The sequence below is a fragment of the Pelecanus crispus genome, chromosome 8 (genome assembly GCF_030463565.1).
Source record: "Pelecanus crispus isolate bPelCri1 chromosome 8, bPelCri1.pri, whole genome shotgun sequence".
Lineage (NCBI taxonomy): Eukaryota > Metazoa > Chordata > Aves > Pelecaniformes > Pelecanidae > Pelecanus > Pelecanus crispus.
Genome location: NC_134650.1, coordinates 21,632,099 through 21,657,127, shown reverse-complemented (window position 1 = coordinate 21,657,127; position 25,029 = coordinate 21,632,099). Strand labels below are relative to the sequence as shown.

The window sequence follows — 25,029 nt, the reverse complement described above, 5'->3', positions numbered from 1 at the left end:
ATCCATTCAATCTGAGTTGAATCACAGAATCATTTAGGTTGGACAAGATCCTTGAGACCATCGTGTCCGACCATCAACCTAACACTACCATGTCCACCCCTAAACCATGTCCCTAAGTGCCACATCCAGGGATGGTGACTCAACCACTTTCCTGGGCAGCCTGTGCCAATGCCTGACAACCCTTTTGGTGACGAAGTGTTTCCTAATCCAACTTAAACCTCCCCTGATGCAACTTGAGGCCCTTTCCCCTCGTTCTGTGACTTGTTACTTGGGAAAAGAGACCAACACCCACCTCCTTACGACCTCCTTTAAGGCACAGGCCTGTGCTGTGTTGTGCTGAATAAATCCTTTGGTGGAAGGATAAACTCAGCTCATTGTAACTGAGGAGCCTGCAGGCAGCTCTTACTTGTGGGTGAGAAAGCCGCCCGTGAGCAAGAAGTCCACATGTGAACTTGTTTTATTGTGACACTAGAAATGATGAATAGAATTGCTGTCTTTCAGGAAAGTCCTAAAGCAGCTTGAATAACTGAAACGGGGGCACACTTTCTTTCCTGTGACTGGGGTCTGCATGGTGTGCTGTGTGTGGCTGGAGTCCTCTGTGAAGCTACTCTGATCAGGGTTGTCCACATCTACAGGGATGTAGGATTAGCTATGCTGATCTCTTCCTATAGTGCTATGAGCTATAAGAGAGTTGTGAATCACATCTTAGAGAGTCGGTGTGTCTCTCTTACTGAGATCACAAGGAACTGGCATCTGCTGGTGTAAAACTGCTGCTTCTCAGGTTGTTCCAGCCCGAGGGTTCGTGTGTCTGATGCAGTTCATAACTCGATGGTTTATGAGAGGGGGAGGCTGTTTTCTGTGTTGGAGGGCCCTGAACACACTGCTGAGCTTTCCCGAGGGAACCTCGTCGGAGGTGCCGTTTAGCAAGCAATGCGATGGGCAGGACTTCTTAGACAGACTATCCTGAATGCACGCATGTCCCGTGAATCTGTAAGCACTGTTATCAGGGATGATGACAAGCCCGTGGCTGCAGCAGGCGCTATTCGCTCAGCAGGAGTGGGAAGCCGGCAGGACGGGGGGCCGCTTTGCCGCAGCGGAGCGCTGCAGTTGCTGTCTGCGGCTGCGAGTGTCGCTGTTGGCTCACAATCGGCCGAAAGGCAGGAGGCGGCCGCCGGGGCAACGGCGAGCCGGTGAGCAAGCCGCAGCTCCGAGCCCGAAGCAGCGCGGTGGGAGCTAGTTGAGCCAGGCTGCTCGGCGGAAGGCTCGGCGGGAGGAGCGCAGCGACAGCGGTGACCCGCAGGTCGGCTCCGCTGGGCGGAGGGGAGAGCGGGCAGCTGCAGCCGGGCTTTGCAATGGTGGAGGGAGGAGGGCGCCGGGTCCGGCGGGAGCGAGCCCTGCTGTGGTGCGTCCTGGTGGCGGCGTGGGAGGCGGCGTGGGGGCAGCTGCGCTACTCGGTTCCCGAGGAGATGCCGAAGGGCTCGTTCGTGGGCGACGTGGCCAAGGACCTGGGGCTGGAGCTGCCGGCGCTCCGCCACCGCGAAGTCCACGTTTTTGACACAGGTAGGACGCAGTACTTTTTTTTGGACTTGCAAGACGGCCACTTATCTATCAAGGAGCGGGTGGACAGAGAGGACATATGCGCAGCTGTTGCTAAGTGCGCTCTAAATTTTGAGATTCTTGTAAAAAATCCAATAAAGCTTTACAGAGGGGAGGTAGAAATACTGGATATTAATGATAATTCGCCGAGCTTCCCGGTAAGGAACAGCGTCTTAGAAATCAGCGAGTATACTGCACCAGGCACGCGTTTCCCGTTGGAGAAAGCTCAAGATCCCGACATAGGAGTGAACTCTTTACAGAATTACAAGTGTAGCGAGAGCAGCTATTTCTCCTTGGACGTGAAAAACGGAGATGACGGTGTGACATATCCGGAATTAATACTGGTGAATTCTTTGGATCGAGAACAGCAGGCTGCTCATAATTTGATCCTGACAGCCACAGACGGGGGGAGTCCTGTGAAATCGGGATCGACAACAATCCAAATCATTGTGTTAGACGGAAATGACAACGCTCCGCAATTTACTCAGCCCGTTTATAAGGTGACTGTGAGAGAAGACGTAGCAGTGGGAAGTCGGGTGTTGCAGGTGACAGCGACTGACAGAGACGAGGGGCCAAACGCCAAGGTGAAGTACTCGTTCATTAAAATACCGGAGAAGGTCGACAAGACTTTTAAGCTGGATCCGGAAAGTGGAGAAATTGAGATAACAGAGAAGCTGAATTTCGAGGAACAGGAGTTTTACGAATTGGATGTGCAAGCCCGGGACACGGGCGGACTCTCGTCTCACAGCAAGGTTCTCATCAAGGTCTCTGATGTGAACAACCACGTCCCCGAGATTGTCATTATGTCTGTATTCAGTCCGGTCCCAGAAGATACACCGCTGGGGACAGTCATAGCAATTTTCAACGTCCACGATAGGGACTCCGGGGCGAACGGCGAGGTGCGGTGCAGCATCGCCGAGCGCCTCCCGTTCCGGCTGGAGAGGTCGTTTGATAATTACTACAGCATGGTGACTGCCGAGGAGCTGGACCGGGAGGAGGTGGCGGAGTACAACGTGACGGTGCGGGCGGCGGACGGCGGGTCGCCGGCGCTGTGGAGCAGCGCGGTGCTGGCGCTGCGGGTGCTGGACGTGAACGACAACGCGCCGGTGTTCGCGGAGGCGCGCTACAGCGCCCGGCTGCCCGAGAACAACGCGGCGGGCGCGCTGGTGCTGACGGTGCGGGCGGCGGACGCGGACTGGGGGCAGAACGCGCGCGTGCGGTACCGGCTGTCGGAGGGGCGGGTGCGGGGCGCGCCGCTCTCGTCCTACGTGTCGGTGCAGGCGGAGACGGGCGCGCTGTACGCGCTGCGCTCCTTCGACTACGAGGAGGTGCGCGAGGTGGGGCTGTGGGTGCGGGCGGAGGACGGCGGCGCGCCGGCGCTGAGCAGCAACGTGTCGGTGCGGCTCGTGATCGTGGACGAGAACGACAACGCGCCGCAGGTGCTGTACCCGCCGCCGGCGCCGGCGCCGGGCGCGGGCTGGGCGGGCGTGGAGCTGGCGCCGCGCTCGGCGGAGCCCGGGGCGCTGGTGGCCAAGGTGGTGGCGGTGGACGCGGACGCGGGGCAGAACGCGTGGCTGTCGTACGAGCTGGCCAAGGCGACGGAGCCGGGGCTGTTCCGCGTGGGGCTGCACAGCGGCGAGGTGCGCACGGCGCGCTTTGCGCTGGCCCGCGACGCGGCGCGGCAGAGCCTGGTGGTGGTGGTGAAGGACCACGGGCGGCCGGCGCTGTCGGCCACGGCCACGCTGACGGTGGTGCTGGCCGAGAGCGTGGCCGAGCTGCTGTCGGAGCTGGGCAGCGCGGCGGCGGCGGCGGCGGCGGCAGCGCCGGGCGAGCCGGCCGGCAGCCTGACGCGGTGGCTGGTGGTGGCCGTGGCGGCCGTGTCCTGCCTCTTCCTCGCCTTCCTGCTGCTGCTGCTGGCGCTGCGCCTGCGGCGCTGGCGCCGCTCGCAGCTGCTGGCGGCGGGCAGCGGCGCCTTGCGCGGCGTCCCGGCCTCGCACTTCGTGGGCATCGACGGCGTCCGCGCCTTCCTGCACTCCTACTCGCACGAGGTGTCGCTCACCGCCGACTCGCGCAAGAGCCAGCTCCGCCTGTCGGCCGGCAGCTGCTGCGACACCCTCCCGGCCCGGCCGCCGGCTGAGGCTACAGGTGATACCGTCCCTGCGGGTAATCACCTTGCCGAGAATTGTGGCCAAGTTTCCTTTCAGGTATGTTATTTTTTTTCAACTTTCCTTTGTGTACGTGGTACTTAGGATTCTTCAGGCAGCCACGGGCATTTCAAAGTGCACGGTTCGCAGTCTTGGAAATCACGTTTTACCATGGTCCCCAGCTCATGAATGTCACCTCCTGAACATGTGCTGACCCTGCTATGTGTGTTTCTTGTGCCATGTTCTGTACCTGCTGGGCAGAGCTCATTGTATTTGACTTTCTCTAAGGCTGGATGGTTCCTTTTCACTTGCAACTGCACAAGGAGATTTCAGTCTTTTGGTCTTCCTCTGACACTTCCTTGAAATTTTTTAAGTAACCAGTTACTACGATTTCATTTCCATCCCCCGTATCAGCTCTCAAATGCTGGTAGAATTTGGCAACATTGTACCCCAAAAAGCCAACATCACTGAAGTCCCAGGTTGCTTGGATCGCGCCTTCAACAAACGAATATAATCAATCCCATATAAGGACACTCAAAGTTCTATGAATAGATTCGTATTACATGGTGAAAAATTCCTCTGATATTCCATCGAGTTTTTTCCCACAGCTGGGCTTCGTGACTTAACCCTTGGATTCGATACAAATGTAATGTCGTAGTGTACAGGCATAGACATCGAAATAGAGTATATTTACTAGAATACAGTTGGAATATATTTTAAAATAAAGTATGATTCATCACAGTCTGTTTATCGTGCATCTAATTTCGGAATGTGAGTTAATCTGCGAATATAAAATATTTTATTCCTTCATTTCCTTATAATATTAAAACTTTTTTCCCGCCAAACACGCCATTCTGAAAGCATCTACCAAACAGGCTGTCTTGGAAGCAGTCTGCCTTATTTCCTCCATTACTGATCTTTCATCATGGACTGAACAGGCTTTTAGGACTTCAGGAATACAATTAATGAATAATATTACGTTGCTCTATTGTTTGGTATTCTGCTATTTAAGCTGGTGATACATTGTATCCTTGTATTTTAAATAAAATAAACAAGTGGCACATTAAAATGACTGCTTTCAAGTTGAGAGAAAATCATACTGTAAGGTTCCCGTGAAGGTCCACACAGATCTTTTTGTGCTGATCCTAGATCTTGCTGAAATATTGTGACTTTGTACAGTTTTTTTTGTGCGTGGTAGGAATGTAAGTTGAGACATAACCTTGTGCTTCACATGAACTAACCTTGTGGTCGCTACTCCTTTCTGCTTCCATCCATCAGACACAAACTCACATGCGATATGCATGTGGGAAGAAAATGTTTCCCTCTGATGCAGGCTGGTTCTTAGCTGCGTCCTCCTGGGACTTAACTGCGCTGTGGTCTGCAGGCTTGGGTACAAGGGGGAAAAGAAAATCCTGGAACTAGAAGACATCCATCTCAGCATGCAAACAGTGATTCGGAGGGTGTTTACGTGTGAGAAGATGCATGAAAATGTGTTTCTGGTTTGTTATAGGCAATGCTTGCCATATAGGAAGGCAGTAAATTGACACCGACATGTTTCAGCAGTCTCCCTGTCCCTGTATGTATGTATGACCCACATCCTTCTCTTGACCTCGTATAGAGAAGCCCACATGCCTGCTACCTCTTGACTCCTGAAACACTACAAAGTCAAACCAACTTCTTGTTCTGATAGGTTACTCACTTGTTACCATGAGTTGTGTATATGTGCAGCTGGAGGAAAAGAAATTATCCTCCACTGGATGAATGGCCAGAGTTAGCAGGAAAACATGTTTTCTAATGACACCTTACTGAGAAGGGGAGGAAGTCTTCACACTGGCATCTGCAGAGACTCAGCGTTGGTGTGTATGCGAGAGCTACTCTGCTGGGTAGGTAGTGTGGAGGGTTTTGTAACCGTTTCTTGTCTTCTGAATAAGGGGTTGTGGTGATAGAGCCCTCCTTCAGGTCTTTTTTTTTTTTTCCCCTTCACTTTCACTTTTTCACTCTCTTCTTCACACAAGAGAGACGAGGTTTTAATGTACAGGTGAGATAAAACGGCTTTTCATGAGGGTGGGATGTGTCTGATTTCTCTTGGCTTGTTCAAGCAACAGTAGCAGCCATCGACATTTGCCAGAAAATATTCTTAAGGTTTGAGACCCACTGTAGTAATGGCTGGCTTAGGAGATGAGGACGTGGTTTGTCAGAGACACAGACAAAAGAAATTCGGGGTTGGGTTGTATGGCACTGATACGGTGATACTGGGTGTTAAATGTCGAAAGAGATGGGATCCGGTAGGTCTGGTGTGACCACTCTGGTTTTCTCAGTGGCTGGGATTCCCGGCTTTGCTCGTCCATCAGCGATCACCGTTCAAAGTGGGAAAGCTGAATGCTAGTTCGGGATCTTCCAACTATCGAAAATAAAACCGCTATCTACGAGCAGCCCTTCAGCGTTCGTCCCGTCCTGCCATTTCTCTCACGGTGGTGAGGAGATGGCAGCGGGGACACGCCCGCACCGTCGAGACCAGTGAGATCACTGTGGGGCAGAGATAGAGATCCTGCCCAACATCCTCGGAGCAATGGGGGAGGATTTGTCTTGCAGAATACTTGCAAGGGTAAGAAATTCAGACAATGGGAATTCCTAGGTGCACCGTTTCAGCACAGATAAAAGTTTTCTGTTTCACGCTACTGACAACATCTGTATTTTCCAACCCGCGTGTGCGTGCGATTTAAGGATGTGCGTGGCAGGACCTTCGGGCTGTTCTCTTCCTCTCGGACGCTGCGGTTCTCAGGCACGGACTCAGGGTGTCACTGTTGGCCAAAGCGGAGAAGCGGCTCCGCCATCGGCTCCTCCCCGGCCCCGGCGCGCGCGCAGTGCCGCTCCGCACGGAGCAGAGCAGAGAAGAAGAGCAGGAATTCCCCGGCTCAGCCCGTCCTCCCACAGGCAACAGGGATTTCACATGTTTATTTCTGTCAGGTACTGATTCAGATGCTCGGAAACCCTTACGTAAAATCGTCTGCAGAATACGCTTCAGCAAAGCAGAGAATGGAGGTCCGACCGGCAGCGCAGGGCCGGGCAGCCGCCGGGCAGCTCGCGCTCTTGGCCGTGCTGCTGCCGGTGTGCTGCCGGGCGGCGCCGGAGCGGATCCGCTACGCCATCCCCGAGGAGCTGGGCAGAGGCTCGCTGGTGGGGCCGCTGGCGCGGGACCTGGGGCTGAGCCCGGCGGACCTGCCGGCACGCAAGCTGCGGATAGTCTCTCGTGACGAAAAGCAATACTTCACTCTCGGGGAAGATAATACAAATCTGCGGGTAAACGAGAGGATAGACCGAGAGGGCATCTGCCGGGCCGTGTCGCCCTGTGTCCTCAGTTTGGACGCAGTTGTGGAAAACCCTTTCAATATATTTCATGTAAGCGTTACTATCCAGGATATCAACGACAATGCGCCGCAGTTTGACAGAGAATTTGTTGCCATAGAAATGATCGAGTCCACGCCTCCTGGGGCCAGGTTCCCCTTGGGAAGTGGCAGAGACCCCGACATTGGGGCGAACTCTTTACAAAACTACCAACTTACCCACAACCCGCTCTTCTCCCTTGTAGTGAAGGAGAGTCCTGATGGGACGAAGCAGCCGGAATTAGTGCTGGAGAAAAGCTTAGATCGAGAAAAACAGAGAAATCACCATTTGATACTGACGGCGGTGGATGGTGGCGATCCAGTCCGATCCGGGACCGCCCAGATTAAGATTAACGTGACCGACGCAAATGACAACCCGCCGGTATTCACCAAAGAGATCTACAAGGTTCGACTGCTGGAAAACCTGCCAGAGGGCTCCTTAGCTTTTCAGGTGAAAGCTACTGACGGCGACGAAGGTACAAATGCAGAAATTACCTACTCGTTCAGTGACATTGCAAACAGTGCTCGCCAGCTCTTCACTCTGGACTCCAGGACAGGGGACGTGAAGCTTACAGGCCCCTTAGATTATGAAGAAGAGAAATATTACGAAGCAAGTGTTGAAGGCAAGGACGGGGGCGGGCTGAGTGCGCACGCCAAAATACACATAGACATTCTAGACGTGAACGACAATGCGCCAACCCTTTCCCTCCTGCCTGTCTTGAATCCGATACCCGAAGACTCGGTCACGGGCACAGTTGTAGCTGTGATCAATGTCCGTGACAGAGACTCAGGGGATAACGGAGAATTGACCTGCAACATCGACAGCGACTTGCCTTTCAGACTAGAACCGTCTTCAGAGAACATCTATAAACTAATAGTAGACAGTGCCCTGGACAGGGAAAAAGTCTCCGCTTACAATATCACTATCATTGCGAGGGACCGGGGCATCCCGGCGCTCTCGAGCCGCGCGGCGCTGGTGCTGGAGGTGTCGGACGTGAACGACAACGCGCCGGTGTTCGAGGAGGCCGCCTACAGCGCCTACGTGGCGGAGAACAACGCGGCGGGCGCGCCGGTGCTGCGCGTGCGCGCGCGGGACGCGGACGCGGGCGCCAACGGGCGCGTGAGCTACTGGCTGGCGGGCGGCAGCGCGGGCGCGGCGGGCGCGGCGCCGTACGTGTCGGTGGAGGCGCGGAGCGGCGCGGTGTACGCGCAGCGGTCCTTCGACTACGAGCAGTGCCGCGAGTTCGCGGTGGCGGTGCGGGCGCAGGACGGCGGGGCGCCGGCGCGGAGCTCGACGGCGACGGTGCGCGTCTTCGTGCTGGACCGCAACGACAACGCGCCGCGGGTGCTGTGGCCGGCGGCGGGCGCGGGCGCGGGCGCGGGCGCGGGCGCGGGGTCGGCGCCGTTCGAGGTGGTGCCGCGGTCGGCCGAGGCCGGGTACCTGGTGGCCAAGGTGGTGGCGGTGGACGCGGACGCGGGGCGCAACGCGTGGCTGTCGTACGAGCTGGTGCAGGCGGCGGAGCCGGCGCTGTTCCGCGTGGGGCTGCACAGCGGCGAGGTGCGGACGGCGCGGGCCGTGTCGGAGAGGGACGCGGCGAAGCAGCGGCTGGTGGCCGTGGTGAAGGACCACGGGCAGCCGGCGCTGTCGGCCACGGCCACGCTGCACGTGGTGCTGGCCGAGAGCTTGCAGGAGGCGCTGCCGGAGCTGAGCGAGCGGGCGGCGGGCGCCGACTCGCCGGCGGAGCTGCAGTTCTACCTGGTGCTGGCGCTGGCGCTCCTCTCCGCCCTGTTCCTGCTGAGCGTGGCGCTGGCCGTGCTGGCGCGGGTGCGCCGGGCCGGGCCGCCCGCCGTCCTGCGCTGCCTGGGCGCGCAGCGCTTCTCCGTGGCCGGCGCCGCCTTCCCGGCCGACTTCTGCGAGGGCACCTTGCCCTCCTCCTACAACCTGTGCGTGGCGCCGGGCCGCGCCGTCGCCGAGGGCGCTTGGCTGCCGCCGCCGCCGCCGCTGCCCAGCCTGCCCGCGGAGGAGCTTCTCGGCGGGGAGCCCTGCGGGAAGCGGAGCCCGAGCAGCAGCGCCGGCGCGGGACAGCCGCCCGCGGAGCCCGACGCACCGCAGGTCTGTAAGCCCGCGCAGTCCTTGTCTCTGAGCCTTTCCTAACCTCTACGCCGCGGGCAGCGGGCTGTTGTTCCTCGTTTGTCTGCTTCGGCGCTTAGTCCGACCTATGTCTCCGTGAACGAATGAACTAATCCTCTACTGTGAGTCGGTGGTCTTGATCTCCCAGCGCCGTTTTCACCTTTGCCCCAGTTACCGTGCTTCGGCGGTCCTCCCGTTTTTCGGTGCCTTGTGGAGCAAGATGTTCCCTTGTATCAGTTTCTCAGTTCCCCTTCCTTCAAGGTTATAGCCACCAGTTCTTTTCGTAGTTGATTGACAGAGTAAATACTTCCTTCTCTCTTAGCTCCTCCCTCCAACCGCCAGGTCCTGTTACACATGGTTCATTGGTTCGTTCAGCAGAAATTTCCATTTTCCGCGGTATATTTCCTCCCTGTGAGACTATGAGACCTCTTGTTATGAGTCTCGTATGTCTCACTATTTCTTTTCAGTAACAGGATATAATTTCCCGTAACATGTCATAATATGTATATATGTAATATATGTAATATGTAATATAGATCATACCTTGTATCAATCTTTGCAACCATACAGTAAGGGACAGTCCAAATTCATGTACTATTTTTTTTAACCATCTCATTTCCATTGAGGTCCTCACGTCACAACTTGTTTTTGCCAATTGTTTTATTTTATCTGACTGAACGTCTAGATTTTCAGTAATATTTGGGATACGCCATGGTATTCATGCAAGTTGTATTTGATCCTTTACCAAGTGCTAGGATGTCTGGACCTAAATTTAAGGACCCATTCTCTAAATCGAGTAATGATTCAAACATTCAGTTTAAATCTATAGTTAAAAATTTGTTTAACAAGATATTAATTACTTCTCTAGTTTTGTTGGTACAACAAGGCAAAGCCTGGGGCCAACCAGAGAACGTATCTACTAATACCAATAAATATTTATACTGGTTACGTTTAGGTAATTCTGAAAACTCTATTTGCCAGTATTGCCCAGGAGTTATTCCTTGTTTTACAAGTCCCCCTATAACCTTTTTTCTGATTTTGTGGTTATTGGCACGAGAGACTGTACATTTCTTCACTACACTATCTTCTGTATTCTGCATTTTGGGCCCAGAAATATCTCTCTTAGCAGTTAATACCAGTGCATCTGCTCCTGCATGTGTTTCTTGGTGTAGCCTTTTAAGCAAAGCTTCCATCATTTTCTCAGGGACCAATAATTGTTTCAGTGGCATTACCCACCAACCTTGATCATTTTTGGAGCAGTCTAATTGTTCTGCTAAATGGTTTTCTTTGTCAGTGTATTTTCATGGTGACAGTTTTAAAGGAGGTCCCAGAATCAAGGGTCCTTCTAAATTTTACTCTTTCAGGGCTGCCTCTTTAGCTAACCGATCAGCTTTTCAATTACCTTCTACAACTGTGTTATTTCCTTTTTAGTGAGCCTTAATTATTGCAACCTCTTTTGGTTGAACTTCTTGCAAGAGTTTCATAATCTCTTTCCCATATTTTCCTCGAGTCCCTTGTGAGTTTAATAGTCCTCCTTCTTTCCAAATTGCACGTGCACCACTCCAAATGCATATTTGGAATCAGTGTATATGTTGACTCTTTTCCCATGACTCAGTTCTAATGCTCAAGTCAATGCTATCAAATCTGCCTTTTGAGCAGATGTATTACTAGGCAGCGCTCTGGTTTCTGATGTTTGGGTATTTGTTACCACTGCATATCCAGCTCCTTGTTTTCCTTCCAAGATACAGCTGCTACCGTGGGTGAAGAGCTCTGCTTCTGTGTCAGGCAGGGGTTCATCCCGTAGATCTGGTCTGCTGGAATACATTTGTTCAATAGTGGTTAAACAGTCATGTTTCAATTCATCAGATTCAGAGACTGGGAGTAAGGCGGCAGGATTCAAGCTGGAGGTCAGAGAAAGTGTGACATCATCTTGTTCAAGCAAGATATCTTGCTAACCTATTCTTCAGGGAAATCCAATGATGTCCCTTATTTTCAAGGAGAGATGATACAGCATGAGGTACAAACACAGTAATCAGTTGACCCAATGTCAGTTTTTGAGATTCCTCAGTTAAGGTTACAGTCGCCGCTACTGCCCTCAAGCAGGCGGGCCAACCTTTACTGACTTCATCCAATTGTTTGGAAAAGTACCCCACTGGTGTGTTCTAGCTCCCCAACTTTTGTGTCAGCACTCCCAAAGCCGCTTGTTGTCTTTCATGTACATATCATTGAAAGGGTTTGCTCAGATTCGGGAGCCCCAAGGCAGGGGCTTCCATTAATTTTCTCTTAATTTCATCAAAACTTTTACGGCATTCTGTTGTCTATTCTACAATTCCCTCAGTTCCTTTTGTAGCTGCATATAATGAGTATCTTCCTCCGTGTCTTCAGAGCTGTTCTTTTTCCGTCTTGTAATTATTACAGCACAAATTCCTTTTCTCTTCCCCCCCCCCCCTTATTTTCAGTTAAAGAATCTATTCCACTTCTACGCTTCGAACCTACCAGACCACGTTTCTTTCTAACATCCCAATCATTTCGTAACGCAAAAACCAAATCGACATATGATACCTCATCCCATTCCTCATTTCTTTGACAAAACAACGTTAATTTTAATATAGTGTTACATTTCAAAGACCCATTCTCAGGCCATTTTTCACCATCCTCCGATCGATATTGTGGCCACCAGTGATTACAATATCATTTTAATTTGTCTCTAGTCTTGGAGTCCCCCCCCAAATGTACTCCAATTCTTTAGGATGCATCCTAAGGGAGAACGAAGAGGACCCTCCTTGGAAGCAGTGGAACCCATTTCGGTATCGAAAAAGAATTTATGACCCAACGTTTCATACACCAAAACTCCAAATACAAAACGAGACATTTCTTCCCGACATTACTAATACAACGTGTAGAAACAAAACTACACTGCTGCTGTATATCCTTTCAGATCCGCCTTATGCAGAGCTTTTTACGTAAAGAACAACTCCAACGGCTTCCTTGAGAAGTCCCGCCCTCGCACCCTTTTTTCTTTAAAATACCTCTTTTAAATAGAGTTGCACCATTGTGTTGCTTACCGCCCGACTGCGGGAGAGGAGGCGATGGAGTCCCGTTGGACCACTTCTCCACGTAGGGTACGGTAAGACGATCCGGGCAAGGCTGTCAGCGCAGATCCACCTGGGTCGCCAGAAACTGTGGTCCCAAAAGCAGGATCGTTCACCCAGTGTGCAATAGGCCAATATACACAGACAGCAGAGGTGGTTTATTTTAATTCATTTCTCCGCAGAGAGGAGTGCTAGGTGATAATTCCACAAAGCTAGCACACCACTACAGGGAACACAACGTATTTACCCTGTTACGTGATTAGTAAAGACCAACCCAAATTTATGTTAATTTGTCAGTAATTAACCTGCAGTCTGCTGCTGTTAGCTATATTTAAATTCGCCTCCCTTGCTACGTCCATTAGCACGCATGCTCCCTACGGGTAGCGAGGGGCAAGTCCTTTCGGTCTTAAATTGAGTCGGTGGTCATATGGTGGTCGGTGCTGCACGTCATATTATGAGAACTTGGTATCTATACTAAATCATCATTACAAAAACATTATTCCCGTGCGGCAGAAATAACACAACGACGGGAGACGTGTCATTTCTTTCTGGTTGTGACCGCCTCGAGGATCAAAGAAGAGATCGACAAGAGAAAAGCCAAGGCAGGAGCTGAGCGCTGTGCGGGAGCCGATGTGTGCGTGGCGGCGGTCCGGTCCCCGCGAGCTGCCCGTGGGCAAGGCCGGGCGGGCAGCGCCGGGCAGCGCTCGGTGCCTGCAGTGCCGGGAGGAGGCTGCGGGCGCCGCTGTTGACCGAGGAGGAGCGAGAGGAAGGCCGGAGCGCTGCAGGCAGCCCCGCCCGCTGCGGCCCGGCTCGCTCGCTCGCTCGCTCGCTCGCTGGCTGGCTCGGCGGGCGGGCGTTCTGCGAGCGTCCCCGCGGTGCGGAGCCGTGCTGCAGCGAGGCGGAGGGTCCGTCGGCCGCGGGCGGGAGCGGCGAGCCTAAACCGGAGCGGGAGCCTAAACAGGAGCGGCAGCCGGAGCGGGAGGCGGATCGGCGGATCGGCGGATCGGCGGGCGGTGGTGCGGTGCCGGCGGTGCGGCGGCGGCGATGTGCGCGGCGGGGAGGCGCCGGGTCCGGCGGGAGCGAGCCCTGCTGTGGTGCGTCCTGGTGGCGGCGTGGGAGGCGGCGTGGGGGCAGCTGCGGTACTCGGTTCCCGAGGAGATGCCGAAGGGCTCGTTCGTGGGCGACGTGGCCAAGGACCTGGGGCTGGAGCTGCCGGCGCTCCGCCACGGCGGCGTCCGCATCCTAGACAGAGGTAGGACGCAGTATTTCACCCTGCACGGCAGGACGGGACATTTAGTGACGGCGGAGAGGATAGACAGAGAGCAGCTGTGCGAGAGCATAACGCAATGCGTGCTGCGGTGTGAGGTGATAGTGGAGGGGGAAATGAAGGTTTATGGAATCGAAGTGGAAATCACGGACATTAACGACAACGCGCCCAGCTTCAAAGAAATCGTGCTGGAGGAGAGAATGAGCGAGACGACAGCGCCGGGGTCGCGGTTTCCCCTGGCCGAGGCTCACGACCCAGACGTGGGTCCGAATTCCCTGCAGAGCTACGAGCTGAGCGGCGACGAGCACTTCTCGCTGGCCGTGCAGGCGGGCCCCGGCGGGGATGAGCGTCCCGAGCTGGTGGTGGCGAAGGCGCTGGACCGGGAGGAGGCGGCGTTTCACGAGCTGGTGCTGAGGGCGAGCGACGGCGGAGAGCCGGCGCGCACGGGCACGGCGCGGATCCGCGTGGCGGTGCTGGACGCGAACGACAACGCGCCCGTGTTCAGCCAGGCGGAGTACGCGGTGCGTGTGCCGGAGGACGTGCCCGTGGGCTCCGCCCTCGTCACCCTCACGGCCACCGACGCCGACGACGGGCTGAACGGCGACGTGAAATACTCGCTGAAGAAAATCACAGAGAAAGCCTCGCAGATTTTCCAGCTGGACAGCGAGACGGGAGCGATCACGCTGCTGCGGAGCTTGGACTTCGAGGAAGGCGACTCGTACGAACTGGAGGTGCAGGCACGGGACGGCGGGGGTCTTTCCGACACGGCGAAAGTCTCGATCACGGTGACAGACGTCAACGACAATGCGCCCGAATTGACAGTGTCGTCGTCGGTGAGCGCGATCTCTGAGGACGCCCCGGCGGGGACGGTGGTGGCCCTGCTGCACGCGCAGGACCGCGACTCGGGGGCGAACGGCGAGGTGCGGTGCAGCATCGCCGAGCGCCTCCCGTTCCGGCTGGAGAAGTCCTTCGAGGACTACTACCGCGTGGTGACGGCGAGGGAGCTGGACCGGGAGGAGGTGGCGGAGTACAACGTGACGGTGCGGGCGGCGGACGGCGGGTCGCCGGCGCTGTGGAGCAGCGCGGTGCTGGCGCTGCGGGTGCTGGACGTGAACGACAACGCGCCGGTGTTCGCGGAGGCGCGCTACAGCGCCCGGCTGCCCGAGAACAACGCGGCGGGCGCGCTGGTGCTGACGGTGCGGGCGGCGGACGCGGACTGGGGGCAGAACGCGCGCGTGCGGTACCGGCTGTCGGAGGGGCGGGTGCGGGGCGCGCCGCTCTCGTCCTACGTGTCGGTGCAGGCGGAGACGGGCGCGCTGTACGCGCTGCGCTCCTTCGACTACGAGGAGGTGCGCGAGGTGGGGCTGTGGGTGCGGGCGGAGGACGGCGGCGCGCCGGCGCTGAGCAGCAACGTGTCGGTGCGGCTCGTGATCGTGGACGAGAACGACAACGCGCCGCAGGTGCTGTACCCGCCGCCGGCGCCGGCGCCGGGCGCGGGCTGGGCGGGCGTGGAGCTGGCGCCGCGCTCGGCGGAGCCCGGGGCGCTGGTGGCCAAGGTGGTGGCGGTGGACGCGGACGCGGGGCAGAACGCGTGGCTGTCGTACGAGCTGGCCAAGGCGACGGAGCCGGGGCTGTTCCGCGTGGGGCTGCACAGCGGCGAGGTGCGCACGGCGCGCTTCGCGCTGGCCCGCGACGCGGCGCGGCAGAGCCTGGTGGTGGTGGTGAAGGACCACGGGCGGCCGGCGCTGTCGGCCACGGCCACGCTGACGGTGGTGCTGGCCGAGAGCGTGGCCGAGCTGCTGTCGGAGCTGGGCAGCGCGGCGGCGGCGGCAGCGCCGGGCGAGCCGGCCGGCAGCCTGACGCGGTGGCTGGTGGTGGCCGTGGCGGCCGTGTCCTGCCTCTTCCTCGCCTTCCTGCTGCTGCTGCTGGCGCTGCGCCTGCGGCGCTGGCGCCGCTCGCAGCTGCTGGCGGCGGGCAGCGGCGCCTTGCGCGGCGTCCCGGCCTCGCACTTCGTGGGCATCGACGGCGTCCGCGCCTTCCTGCACTCCTACTCGCACGAGGTGTCGCTCACCGCCGACTCGCGCAAGAGCCAGCTCCGCCTGTCGGCCGGCAGCTGCTGCGACACCCTCCCGGCCCGGCCGCCGCCCGACGAGCCCGCGCCGCTGCTCGGGGAGGACCCTGCCGGCGCCCGCCGCGCGGACCCCGCCGCTCCGCCGGTGAGTTCCTCTGGCGAGACTTCCCTGCCTTTCCTTTCTTGGTAGTCTGCACTTTTTCTCTTTCCGTCACCTTTGCTCTCTGCGCGCACGTAAGGCGACTCACAGCTCTGCGTGTCGGTGCCTATTGCTCATTTAGGGCGTTCGCTGGAGCTGTCATCAGCCTCCTACCTGGTGTGGAAGGTGGGAGAAGTGAGGGTACTTTGGTGTTCTGTCCTTTTTCTGGTAGGGGAAGTAGATGTAAAGTAGCTGTAAGCGTAGTAGAAGAGGTGCATCTACGTGTGCATCGGTTCTGTGGTTTCAAACCTCTCAGGAGATGCACCTCCCCTCCAAGGAACAGCCATGGAATTGAAGCATGACTCAGGGGTACTCTTTCTCTTGATCGCTGTGTGAAACGTCATTTTTCCATCTAATAGGTCCCTGTAAGACTGTGAGGTAGGGTTTCATCGTGGTTGTATTAAGCTTTTCCCAGCCTTCACCAGCCTTCAGATGGTATTAATGGCTCTTGCTCTTATGAAGTAGGTGCTGATGTTTTGTCGGTATTAAAATTGGTGTGAATGTTGGGGATGGGAGGGTATTTTTGTCAGGATTTTCTGGGTTTGGGGCTTGTTATTTGAGGCACGTGGGAGGAAGTTACTCAATTTATGCACCATCATGTTGGATGCAGTTTTCCTGTAAATGGTAGTTATTGAACGCAGACGTAAACATTGCATTAACGGTTGCAGAGTCTCCTATCTTCCACATTGCCCATGTGCTGAAGTGCGATGATGGTGTCTTTGGGTTGGTACCTTCATAAGGGAGTCTTTAACTGAGCTGCTTATGCCCTTTAGAACATTTTACATTTCTTGAAATGAGCATGATGAGCAGGGAAGTGCCTATGCGTGCATCCGTGCTCTGATCCTTGTCCTCTGGAAGGAGAAGTCGTGTGCGCAACATTTCTTTCAGTGGTGTCTGCTTGCAAAGTTAGCTGCCTTGCTGGGTAATGTTTGAGCATGCTGAAGATGCATGTCTGCACAGAAAGTGGGCAGGTGGACGAGTTCTCTGTGGTATAGTTTGAAATATCTAAAAGGTAGGTGTCAATGTTCCGTTTCTCCCCGTTGTGACATAGGTCCCATAGTGGTGGTCCTCTGCATGTTCCTTTTCTTATAGTCCAAAGAAATTACTCTGAGAACTGTGGCTATGGTCTTTGGTGTGAGCGCCTGTGTGATCCTCCTGTGTACCTTTTACCAACAAGATACTCTTCTTGTGTGCCTACTACAGTTGACGTGATCTGAAATGTTAAGCTCTGCTTCCTTCACTTCTGCAGGCTTCACATTCCTTCCTTGGTTCTTCTCCTGTTCTAAAACTGGGCCTCAGTTTGGCTGGTGGTCCTTAAAAGTAGAGACCTGTTCAAATGATCAGGCTGAGGGAGCAGATTCCATCCATACCTTGAAGGTGTTCAGCTGCCAAGGTAGAGAGACTTAGTGATGTGCTTCTGTTGCCCTAAACTGTCGCTGAATTAAACGCTCTTTTTTTTTTTTAGGTGTGAGGAAAATGAAGCAAAAGCTAAGCCAGGATTCTCTTAACAGAATCTCTCTTAATCTCTAGGGAGAATAACAGGCCACAGAGTAGAAAAAACCACATGAGAGCTGATGAATATTGCAGAAAATGAAACCCCCTACCATGTAGTGCAGAGTAAGACCTTAAGGTCACACTTGGAGCTTGAGACCTCAAGGACTTCCAGGTGCTCTGGAGGATGAATTCCAGTACCCGCACTGAAGACCAAGATGTCCTCCCAGTGACTTGACTTTACTTGACAATACCTTTGTGTTACATTTTTGGTAGGGAGAGTAGGCGAAAGCATGACTACAGCCAAGTTGCATCTCTGTGAAAGAGTACATGTGATAAAAGAGGGGAGGAGATTGCACCTATGCCATTAGTTTGATGACCCAGTCTCTGTTGGATGACCACTCCTCTTTTACTTTGGCTGTGGCTCATTCATGTGCTTTAGAATTTTGTGAGGGGCTGTGGAAGAACACAAGAGATATGCTTTGCTCCTTTCGCTGCTCAGTGTCTAGCTGTAGTATCACGCAATGTGAGTTTCATCCTCCCAGAGAAGTTTGGCTAGAAGACATGCTCTCCCAGCTGCATCGGGAGCCCTGGGAGGTTCTTCCTGTGTGTTTGCAGGTTGTCACTGACTCTCAACTAACAGCTCAAGTATGTACTTTTGACAAATGCCCTAATGGGAGCTTTGGGAAGCTGTGTATTCGTTGCCAACTAAATACCTGAATTACGTAGCTACTTACTAAGTGCCATAATCTACCAGAGTATGTTGTGCTCCCTTCCTTTCTGCAGGTGTTCACTTCTTGCCTTGCTCTTTGTGATGAGCTAAAGGTGGGCCGTAGTCTCTGGTAACGTGCTGAACCTCAAACGTGTTACCTTTGCCTGACTGTCCTGTCCATGCCTTTCATGTTATCCGTGGTAAGGGGAAGCTGTCTGTGCGCCTTGTCTTTGGGTGGAGCCTGCCTGCAAATGATGCAGATCATTGACAGTCATGCGAGCTGTGAAGGGTTTGGAGGAGAGCCTTGGGGGTGCTGTGTGTGAGGAGGTACTGGTGGAGCCAAGGCATGTCTTTTATTAGTTCCCAGGGTTCATTGCTGGACTACGTAAAATGAGTCTGAAGGTGTCTTCTTGTTGGATATCACACCGCTCAGGTTAGCAACGGCCAAGTTGTGGGTTCACCAGTTTGCTTTCCTGTTGCATGATATTTCCTGGGAATGGTAGTTATTGAGCATAGACCTACACTGTACATTGAGATTTGAGCACCTTGTCTCTTCCAAATTGCCCATGTGCTGAAGTAGGATGATGGTGTCTTTGAGTTGATACCTTTATGACGGAGTCTTTGTCAGAGCTGCATATCACTTATTCCCTTGAGAGCAGTTTACGTTTCTCAAATTAGTGTTATGAGCACAGAAATGTCTCTGCATGCATCCGTGTTGTGATCCTTGTTCTCAGTAGGGAGTTGTTGTGTGTGCAACTTTTCCTTCAGGACAGAGAGAATTTTTCACCCTGCCCAAAGGCAGGGCAGGTAAACAAGTTTGCTGTGGAGTCATGTGAAATGTCGAAAAGATGTAAAGATGGTGTGAAAGTCCAGATTGTCCTAGTTGTTATATGAGGCCCACAGCTGTAGTTCCATGTGTGGTTCCTCTTTTTTATTGTCCAAAGAATTTACTTTGAGGAACTGTGGCTATGGAAGCAGTTTCCATCCATACCTTGAAGGTGTTCAGCTGCCAAGACAAAGACTTTGATATACCTCTGTTTCCCTAAAATGTCACCAAAGGAAATGCTCTTTTGCCTGTGGCTGACATATGGCCCAAGTATTGGCTGTTGTCCGTGGTGCAGCTCAAGGCTGTGAATGCTGAGCAAGGAGGGTGAGAGGCTGGCTCACAACCAGGAAAATAAGTGGGTCAGAGTGGCTTTGTCTGAGCAAGGGTTGCACTTCATGCCTGGTGCCAAGGCCTGCACCATTCCTGCTGTGATCCTGGATTCCCTGTGAAACCTCCTTTACCCACCTGTATCTCCCTGTAACATTGTGATGTAGAGTTTCCTCATAGCTGTAATCATGCTTTCTTTCAGGCCTCTGTTTCCTGGAAGGTCGTGGTTCCTTTTCCCCATTTCTGGACAGTGCTTTTGCATGTGAAACTGTGCGCGTTTTCTTGCAGCAAATACTTGCTTCAGCCACATAAGACAGAATTTTCTGTGTGAGGAGGATGAAGCAGAAGCTAAAAGAGAATCTGTGGTAATTTCTCAGAGGACTTTGCTTGAGAAGGAGGCCCATGATAAGGTGTTCACACTTACGGCTTCATGTTTGTGGGAGATGAGCAGGCCACATAGTAGAAAAATTGCTGGGAGCTGATGACGATTTCTTTAAAAGGAAACCCCCTACTATGTAGTCCACAGTAAGACTTTAGGGACACATTTGCAGCTTGAGATATGAATGACTTCCAGGGGCTCTCAGGGACACATTTCAACACCCCCAGTGAAGACCAAGAAGACTTCCCGGTGACTTTCTCTGACAACGCTTTATCTTCTAAAGCTTCCTTGCCTCACTGGTGTGATTGATGTTGGTTTTCTTTACCTGGTCTCATATGTATGTGGGTGTACTTGTAATTCTCAGCATAGCTTCGTTTAGCAATGCGCCGTGTGTTAGTGCCTCTTGCTCATGCTACAGTGGGTGTGAAAGGCAGGAGATGTGAGGGTGTCTTTTGTGTTCTGTTCTATTGGGGGGAACAGATGTAAACATGACCTGAGTAGAACTTGCATCTTTGTGGAACAGTGTGTGTGATAAAAGAGGGGAGGAGATTCCCCCTAAGCTGATGGCTCAATGACCCATTCTCTGTTGGATGACCGCTCCGCTTTTCTTTTTGTTGTTTATCATTCATGTGCTCTAGAATGCTTCTTTTTCTTCTGAGACTGTTGGTGAGCAGAGAAACGTACCTGTCTTCTTGCTGTGATCGTAGTGCATTATCCTCTGATGATATGTTTTTGGCAATTATTGGAAGGTCAGAAGCAAACCTGCAAGTTGTGTAGGGTTGGAGAGAAGACAAGGGAGCTCTGGCAGCGGGGGAGTTGTGGTGAATGGAGGTTTGTGAATCCTGCGGATTATATTAATTTATCGTGAATGAGTGACTTTCCACAGTTTGATTTAGTAGCCGTTTAGAATTTACTTGTGACAAATTGCAGGATTTGATGGTGATATTTTCATAGAACAGAATCATTTTGAACACCTCCAGGGATGGGGACTCCACCACCTCTCTGGGCAGCCTGTTCCAATGCTTGACTACCCTTTCCATGAAGAAATTTTTCCTAATATCCAATCTAAACCTCCCCTGACACAGCTTGAGCCCATTTCCTCTCATCCTATCGCTAACTACTTGGGAGAAGAGACCAACACCCACCTCACTGCAGCCTAATTTCAGGTAGTTGTAGAGAGTGATAACGTCTCCACTCAGCCTCCTCTTCTCCAGACTAAACAATCCCAGTTCCCTCAGCCACTCCTCATAAGACTTGTGCTCCAGACCCTTCACCAGCTTCGTTGCCCTTCTCTGGACACAATCCAGAACCTCAATGTCTTTCTTGTAGTGAGGGGCCCAAAACTGGACACAGTATTCCAGGTGCGGCCTCACCAGCGCCGAGTACAGGGGGACAATCACTTCCCTGCTCCTGCTGGCCACACTATTCCTCATACAAGCCAGGATGCTGTTGGCCTTCTTGGCCACCTGGGCACACTGATGGCTCATGTTCAGCTGGCTGTTGACCAACAGCCCTCAGATCCTTTTCCTCTGGGCAGCTTTCCAGCCACTCTTCCCCAAGCCTGTAGTGTTGCATGGGGTTGTTGTGACTGAAGTGCAGGACCCAACACTTGGCCTTGTTGAACCTCATACAGTTGGCCTCGGCCCATTGATCCAGCCTGTCCAGATCGCTCCGCTGGGCCTTCCTACCCTCGAGCAGATTGACACTCCCACCCAGTTTGGTGTCATCTGCAAACTTCCTGAGGGCACACTCAATCCCCTCATCCAGATCGTTGATAAAGATATTAAACAAGACTGGCCCCAAAACTGAGTCCTGGGGAACACCGCTTGTGACTGGTCGCCAACTGGATTTAACTCCATTCACCACAACTCTCTGGGCATGGCCACCCAGCCAGTTTTTCACCCAATGAAGAGAATGCCCATCCAAGCCATGAGCTGCCAGCTTCCTTAGGAGAATGCTATGGGAGACCACATCAAAGGATGAACCTCTCCATAATCTTTCCCGGCACTGAGGTCAGGTTGACAGGCCTCTAGTTCCCCAGATCCTCCTTCTGCCCCTTCTTGTAGGTGGGCGTCACATTGCCAAGCCTCCAGTCATCAGGGATCTCCCCTGTTAACCAGGACTGCTGATAGATGATGGAGAGTGTCTTGGTAAGCTCCTCCGCCAGCTCCAGTTGGAGTCCCCCATGAGAACAAGGACTAGCGATTGAGAGACTTCTGCCAGCCGCTTACAGAATGTTTCATCTACTTCTTCATTCTGGTTGGGTGGTCTGTAACAGGCTCCCAGCAGGACGTCTGCCTTGTTGGCCTTCCCCCTCATCCTTACCCATAAGCACTCAACCTTATCATCACAACTGTTGAGCTCTGTAAATTTGAAACACTCCCTAACATAAAGAGCCACCCCACTGCCTCTCCTTCCTTGCCTATCCCTTCTGACGAGCTTATAGCCACCCAATGCAACACTCCAGTCATGAGAGTCATCCCACCATGTTTCTGTGATGGCGACTAAGTCATAGCTATCCTGCTGCACAAGGGCTTCCAGCTCCTCCTGTTTGTGGCCCGTGCTACGTGCATTGGTGTAGATGCACTTGAGCTGGGCTATTGATTTCACCCCCAACATTGCCATGCCACCCTCAGGCTCCTCTCTAGTGAGCCTGGTGATATCCCCTTCCCCCTTCAAACTTAGTTTAAAGCTCTCTCAGTGAGTCCCGCCAACTCATGAGCGAGAATCCTTTTTCCCTTTGGAGACAGCTGAACTCCATCTGCTGCCAGCAGGCCTGGTGCCATGTAAACTTCCCCATGATCAAAAAAACCCAAAATTCCACCGATGGCACCAGCCTCTGAGCCACCTGTTAATCAGCAGGGTTTTCCTGTTCCTTTCAGCATTCTTCCCTGCCACTGACGGGATAGAGGAAAACACTGTCTGTGCTCCCAATCCTTCAACCAATCGCCCCAGTGCCCTGAAGTCCCTTTTGATTGCTTTTGGACTTCTCTCTGCAACCTCGTCGCTGCCAACCTGCATAACCAACAATGGGTAATAATCAGAGGGTCATACCAGATCAGGGAGTTTCTTAGGAACGTCTCTAACCCAGGCCCCAGGGAGGCAGCAGACTTCCCTGTGGGGTGGGTCTGGACGGTGTATTGCGCCCTCTGTTCCCCACAGAAATGAATCGCCTATGACAGTTCCCCTCCTTTTTTTCCTTAACAGGGGCAGTCTTAATGCATGGGGCATTTAATAGATTTTAATAGGATTAACAAGGTGATTAGGCAAAATTGATCAAAACTGCAACTTAGTTACAGATTCAAAGATGGCAAGGTTCACTCTATTACTATATGGAAGTGCGCAAAGGAAAATTAAGGAAAATTAAGATACACTGAGTTGGAATGATTCACAGAGAGATTGTATATACAGGGAACAAGGAAGACCCTCCCGTTGAGTCACAAGGTTCAAAATAGACCCCCTTACTTTCTAAACTCCTTATCAGAGAGGAGTCTAGGTGTGGCTAGTTCCAGTCTTAGTCTTGATCAGTGGTTTATGTAAATAAGGATAATATAACAGTATAAGATTCACTTTATAATTAAATCATACATCTGCAGACTACTTAAATGGATTTACACATGCATACACACACACGTGGATACATATATATATATATATATATATATACCCGTGTTAAAAATTCCCCTCAAGTTCAGTGAAATATTCACATCAAATGCCTTGACATTTCTCAACAGGTGAGGCTTGAGCCTCAAGGAGTGAAGGGTTTCAGCCCAGGCTCCACTGTCGGTCTTTGGCAATGGGCCTCTGATTTTAGCAAACTCTTTAAGAGTTTGCTAGCTCTCAGAGGTGTCCCACGCAGAGGGAGATGCTGGTGCAGCCTGCTGCAGTCCAGGAGAGCTCAGAGGGCCTCACTTAGGACTGCTGTTTATAGGATTGTGCGATGATTGGCTTTAGTCATCCATCCAAGCTACCATCTGGTTCGGTAATTACTGGAATTCCAGTAACCATGATAGCACTTTGTTTCAAGGCTGCCAGGTAACTGGTTGTTCCCACTCCCTGCTTCAACCATGTAGGAGTTTGTGGTACAATTAAGGGGCGCCTAATTGACCAACTCACTACACAGTGGTCGAGGTCTGGCAGGAATTCCTGAGGACATAAAGCAGTTGAAGAGAGAAAAGGTGTGGGGGGGAATGCACCACCACAGGGGTATAGAAGGACAGATGGTCATTTCCTCCTTGCTTGTCATAGTTAACTCAGCTGTGTGCCTAATGCAGTACCATGCAATTTGAGTTGCTTCTGCTCAGTAAGTTTGGCCTAAGAAATACTATTGCACCTGATCCGTTCATTTCTCTATATTTCTAACTTGCCGTGCTTGTTGTCATGAGCTACAGCTCGACCTCAGGGTGTCTGATCAAATGGGGAAAGTCACATCTGTTCCAACTGTCTGAGTGCAGGTGTGGTTCCTGTACACACCTTTGTTGTTTACAGCTGTGAAGAGGAAGGCTTTCATAGACAGATGAGTGCTCACCATTGGAGCAACGTGGCTTTGGCAGATGGACTATTAGATGGATCAGGAACTGGCTGGATGGCCACATCCAAGGAATTATACCCAGTGGCTCAATGTCCAACTGGAATCCAGCAACGTGTGGTGTCCCTCAAGGGTCCATGCTTGGATCAACACTATTTACCATCTTCCTAGACAGTGGGACTGAGTGCACCCTCAGCAAGTGTGCAGACAACAGCAAGCCAAGTGGTGCCATTGACTTGCTTGTGGGAAGGGATGCCATTCAGGCAGAGCTTGACAGGCTGGAGGAGTGGGCCCGTGTGAAACTCATGAAGTGCAACAAGGCCAAATGCCAGGTCCTGCACCTGGGTCAGGGCAATCCTCAGTTTCAATGTCTACTGTGGGATGAATGGATGGAGAGCAGCCTTGCAGATACTAGTGGATACTAGTAGGTGACAAATGGGACATGATCTGGAAGTGTGCACTTGCTGTCCAGAAAGCCAGTTGTATCCTGGGCTGTATAACAAGCAGCGTGGTGGTTCTGTCCCTCTTTCTCCACTTTCTAGAGACTGCACCTGGAATGTGCAGCTCTGAAGGCACACTCCAAGAAAGGCATGGACGTGTTGGAGTAGGTCCAGAGGAGGACCACAAAAATGGTCAAGAGGCTGGAACGTCTCTGCTATGAAGAAGGTCTGAGAGACTTGAGGCTCCTCAGCCTGGAGAAGAGAAAGCTCTGGGGAGACCTTACTGTGCCTTTGCAATATATAGAGGGGGCTTGAAGGAAAGAGACTTCTTTTTTTTTTTTTAGAATACCGGATTCTAAGAAAAGCGAGACCCCAAAGCTGGATGCAGCCACTACGCACGGGTCAAAAGCCCGGGCCCCTGCGAGCGCGGCCATCAGCCGGCT

General features: G+C 53.1%; 2 protein-coding genes across 2 annotated transcripts; both read left to right on the top strand.

Moving 5' to 3' along the window:
• Nucleotides 1-1,352: 1,352 nt before the first annotated feature.
• LOC104031361 (protocadherin gamma-A10) lies at nt 1,353-4,254 on the top strand. The gene is made up of 2 exons (XM_075715677.1): nt 1,353-3,759; nt 4,115-4,254. The coding sequence occupies exons 1-2, from the start codon at nt 1,353-1,355 to the stop codon at nt 4,252-4,254; spliced, it is 2,547 nt and encodes an 848-aa protein (XP_075571792.1).
• Nucleotides 4,255-6,776: 2,522 nt separating this feature from the next.
• Nucleotides 6,777-24,571, top strand: LOC142594195 (uncharacterized). Its single transcript, XM_075715675.1, has 7 exons — nt 6,777-9,236; nt 12,297-12,381; nt 13,308-15,829; nt 16,976-17,042; nt 17,133-17,276; nt 19,528-19,671; nt 24,279-24,571. The coding sequence occupies exons 1-7, from the start codon at nt 6,777-6,779 to the stop codon at nt 24,569-24,571; spliced, it is 5,715 nt and encodes a 1,904-aa protein (XP_075571790.1).
• The last annotated feature ends 458 nt before the right edge of the window (nt 24,572-25,029 follow it).

What these genes read in the sequence shown, in the direction of transcription:
- LOC104031361 (XM_075715677.1), top strand. Translation starts at nt 1,353, where the DNA reads ATGGTGGAGGGAGGAGGGCGCCGGGTCCGGCGGGAGCGAGCCCTGCTG. An exon ending in AGGTGATACCGTCCCTGCGG is followed by an intron (nt 3,760 to 4,114) that starts GTAATCACCTTG and finishes AAATTTTTTAAG; the next exon opens with TAACCAGTTACTACGATTTC.
- LOC142594195 (XM_075715675.1), top strand. Translation starts at nt 6,777, where the DNA reads ATGGAGGTCCGACCGGCAGCGCAGGGCCGGGCAGCCGCCGGGCAGCTC. An exon ending in ACTTCTCCACGTAGGGTACG is followed by an intron (nt 12,382 to 13,307) that starts GTAAGACGATCC and finishes GAGCCTAAACAG; the next exon opens with GAGCGGCAGCCGGAGCGGGA. An exon ending in CGCCTGTGTGATCCTCCTGT is followed by an intron (nt 17,043 to 17,132) that starts GTACCTTTTACC and finishes TCACTTCTGCAG; the next exon opens with GCTTCACATTCCTTCCTTGG.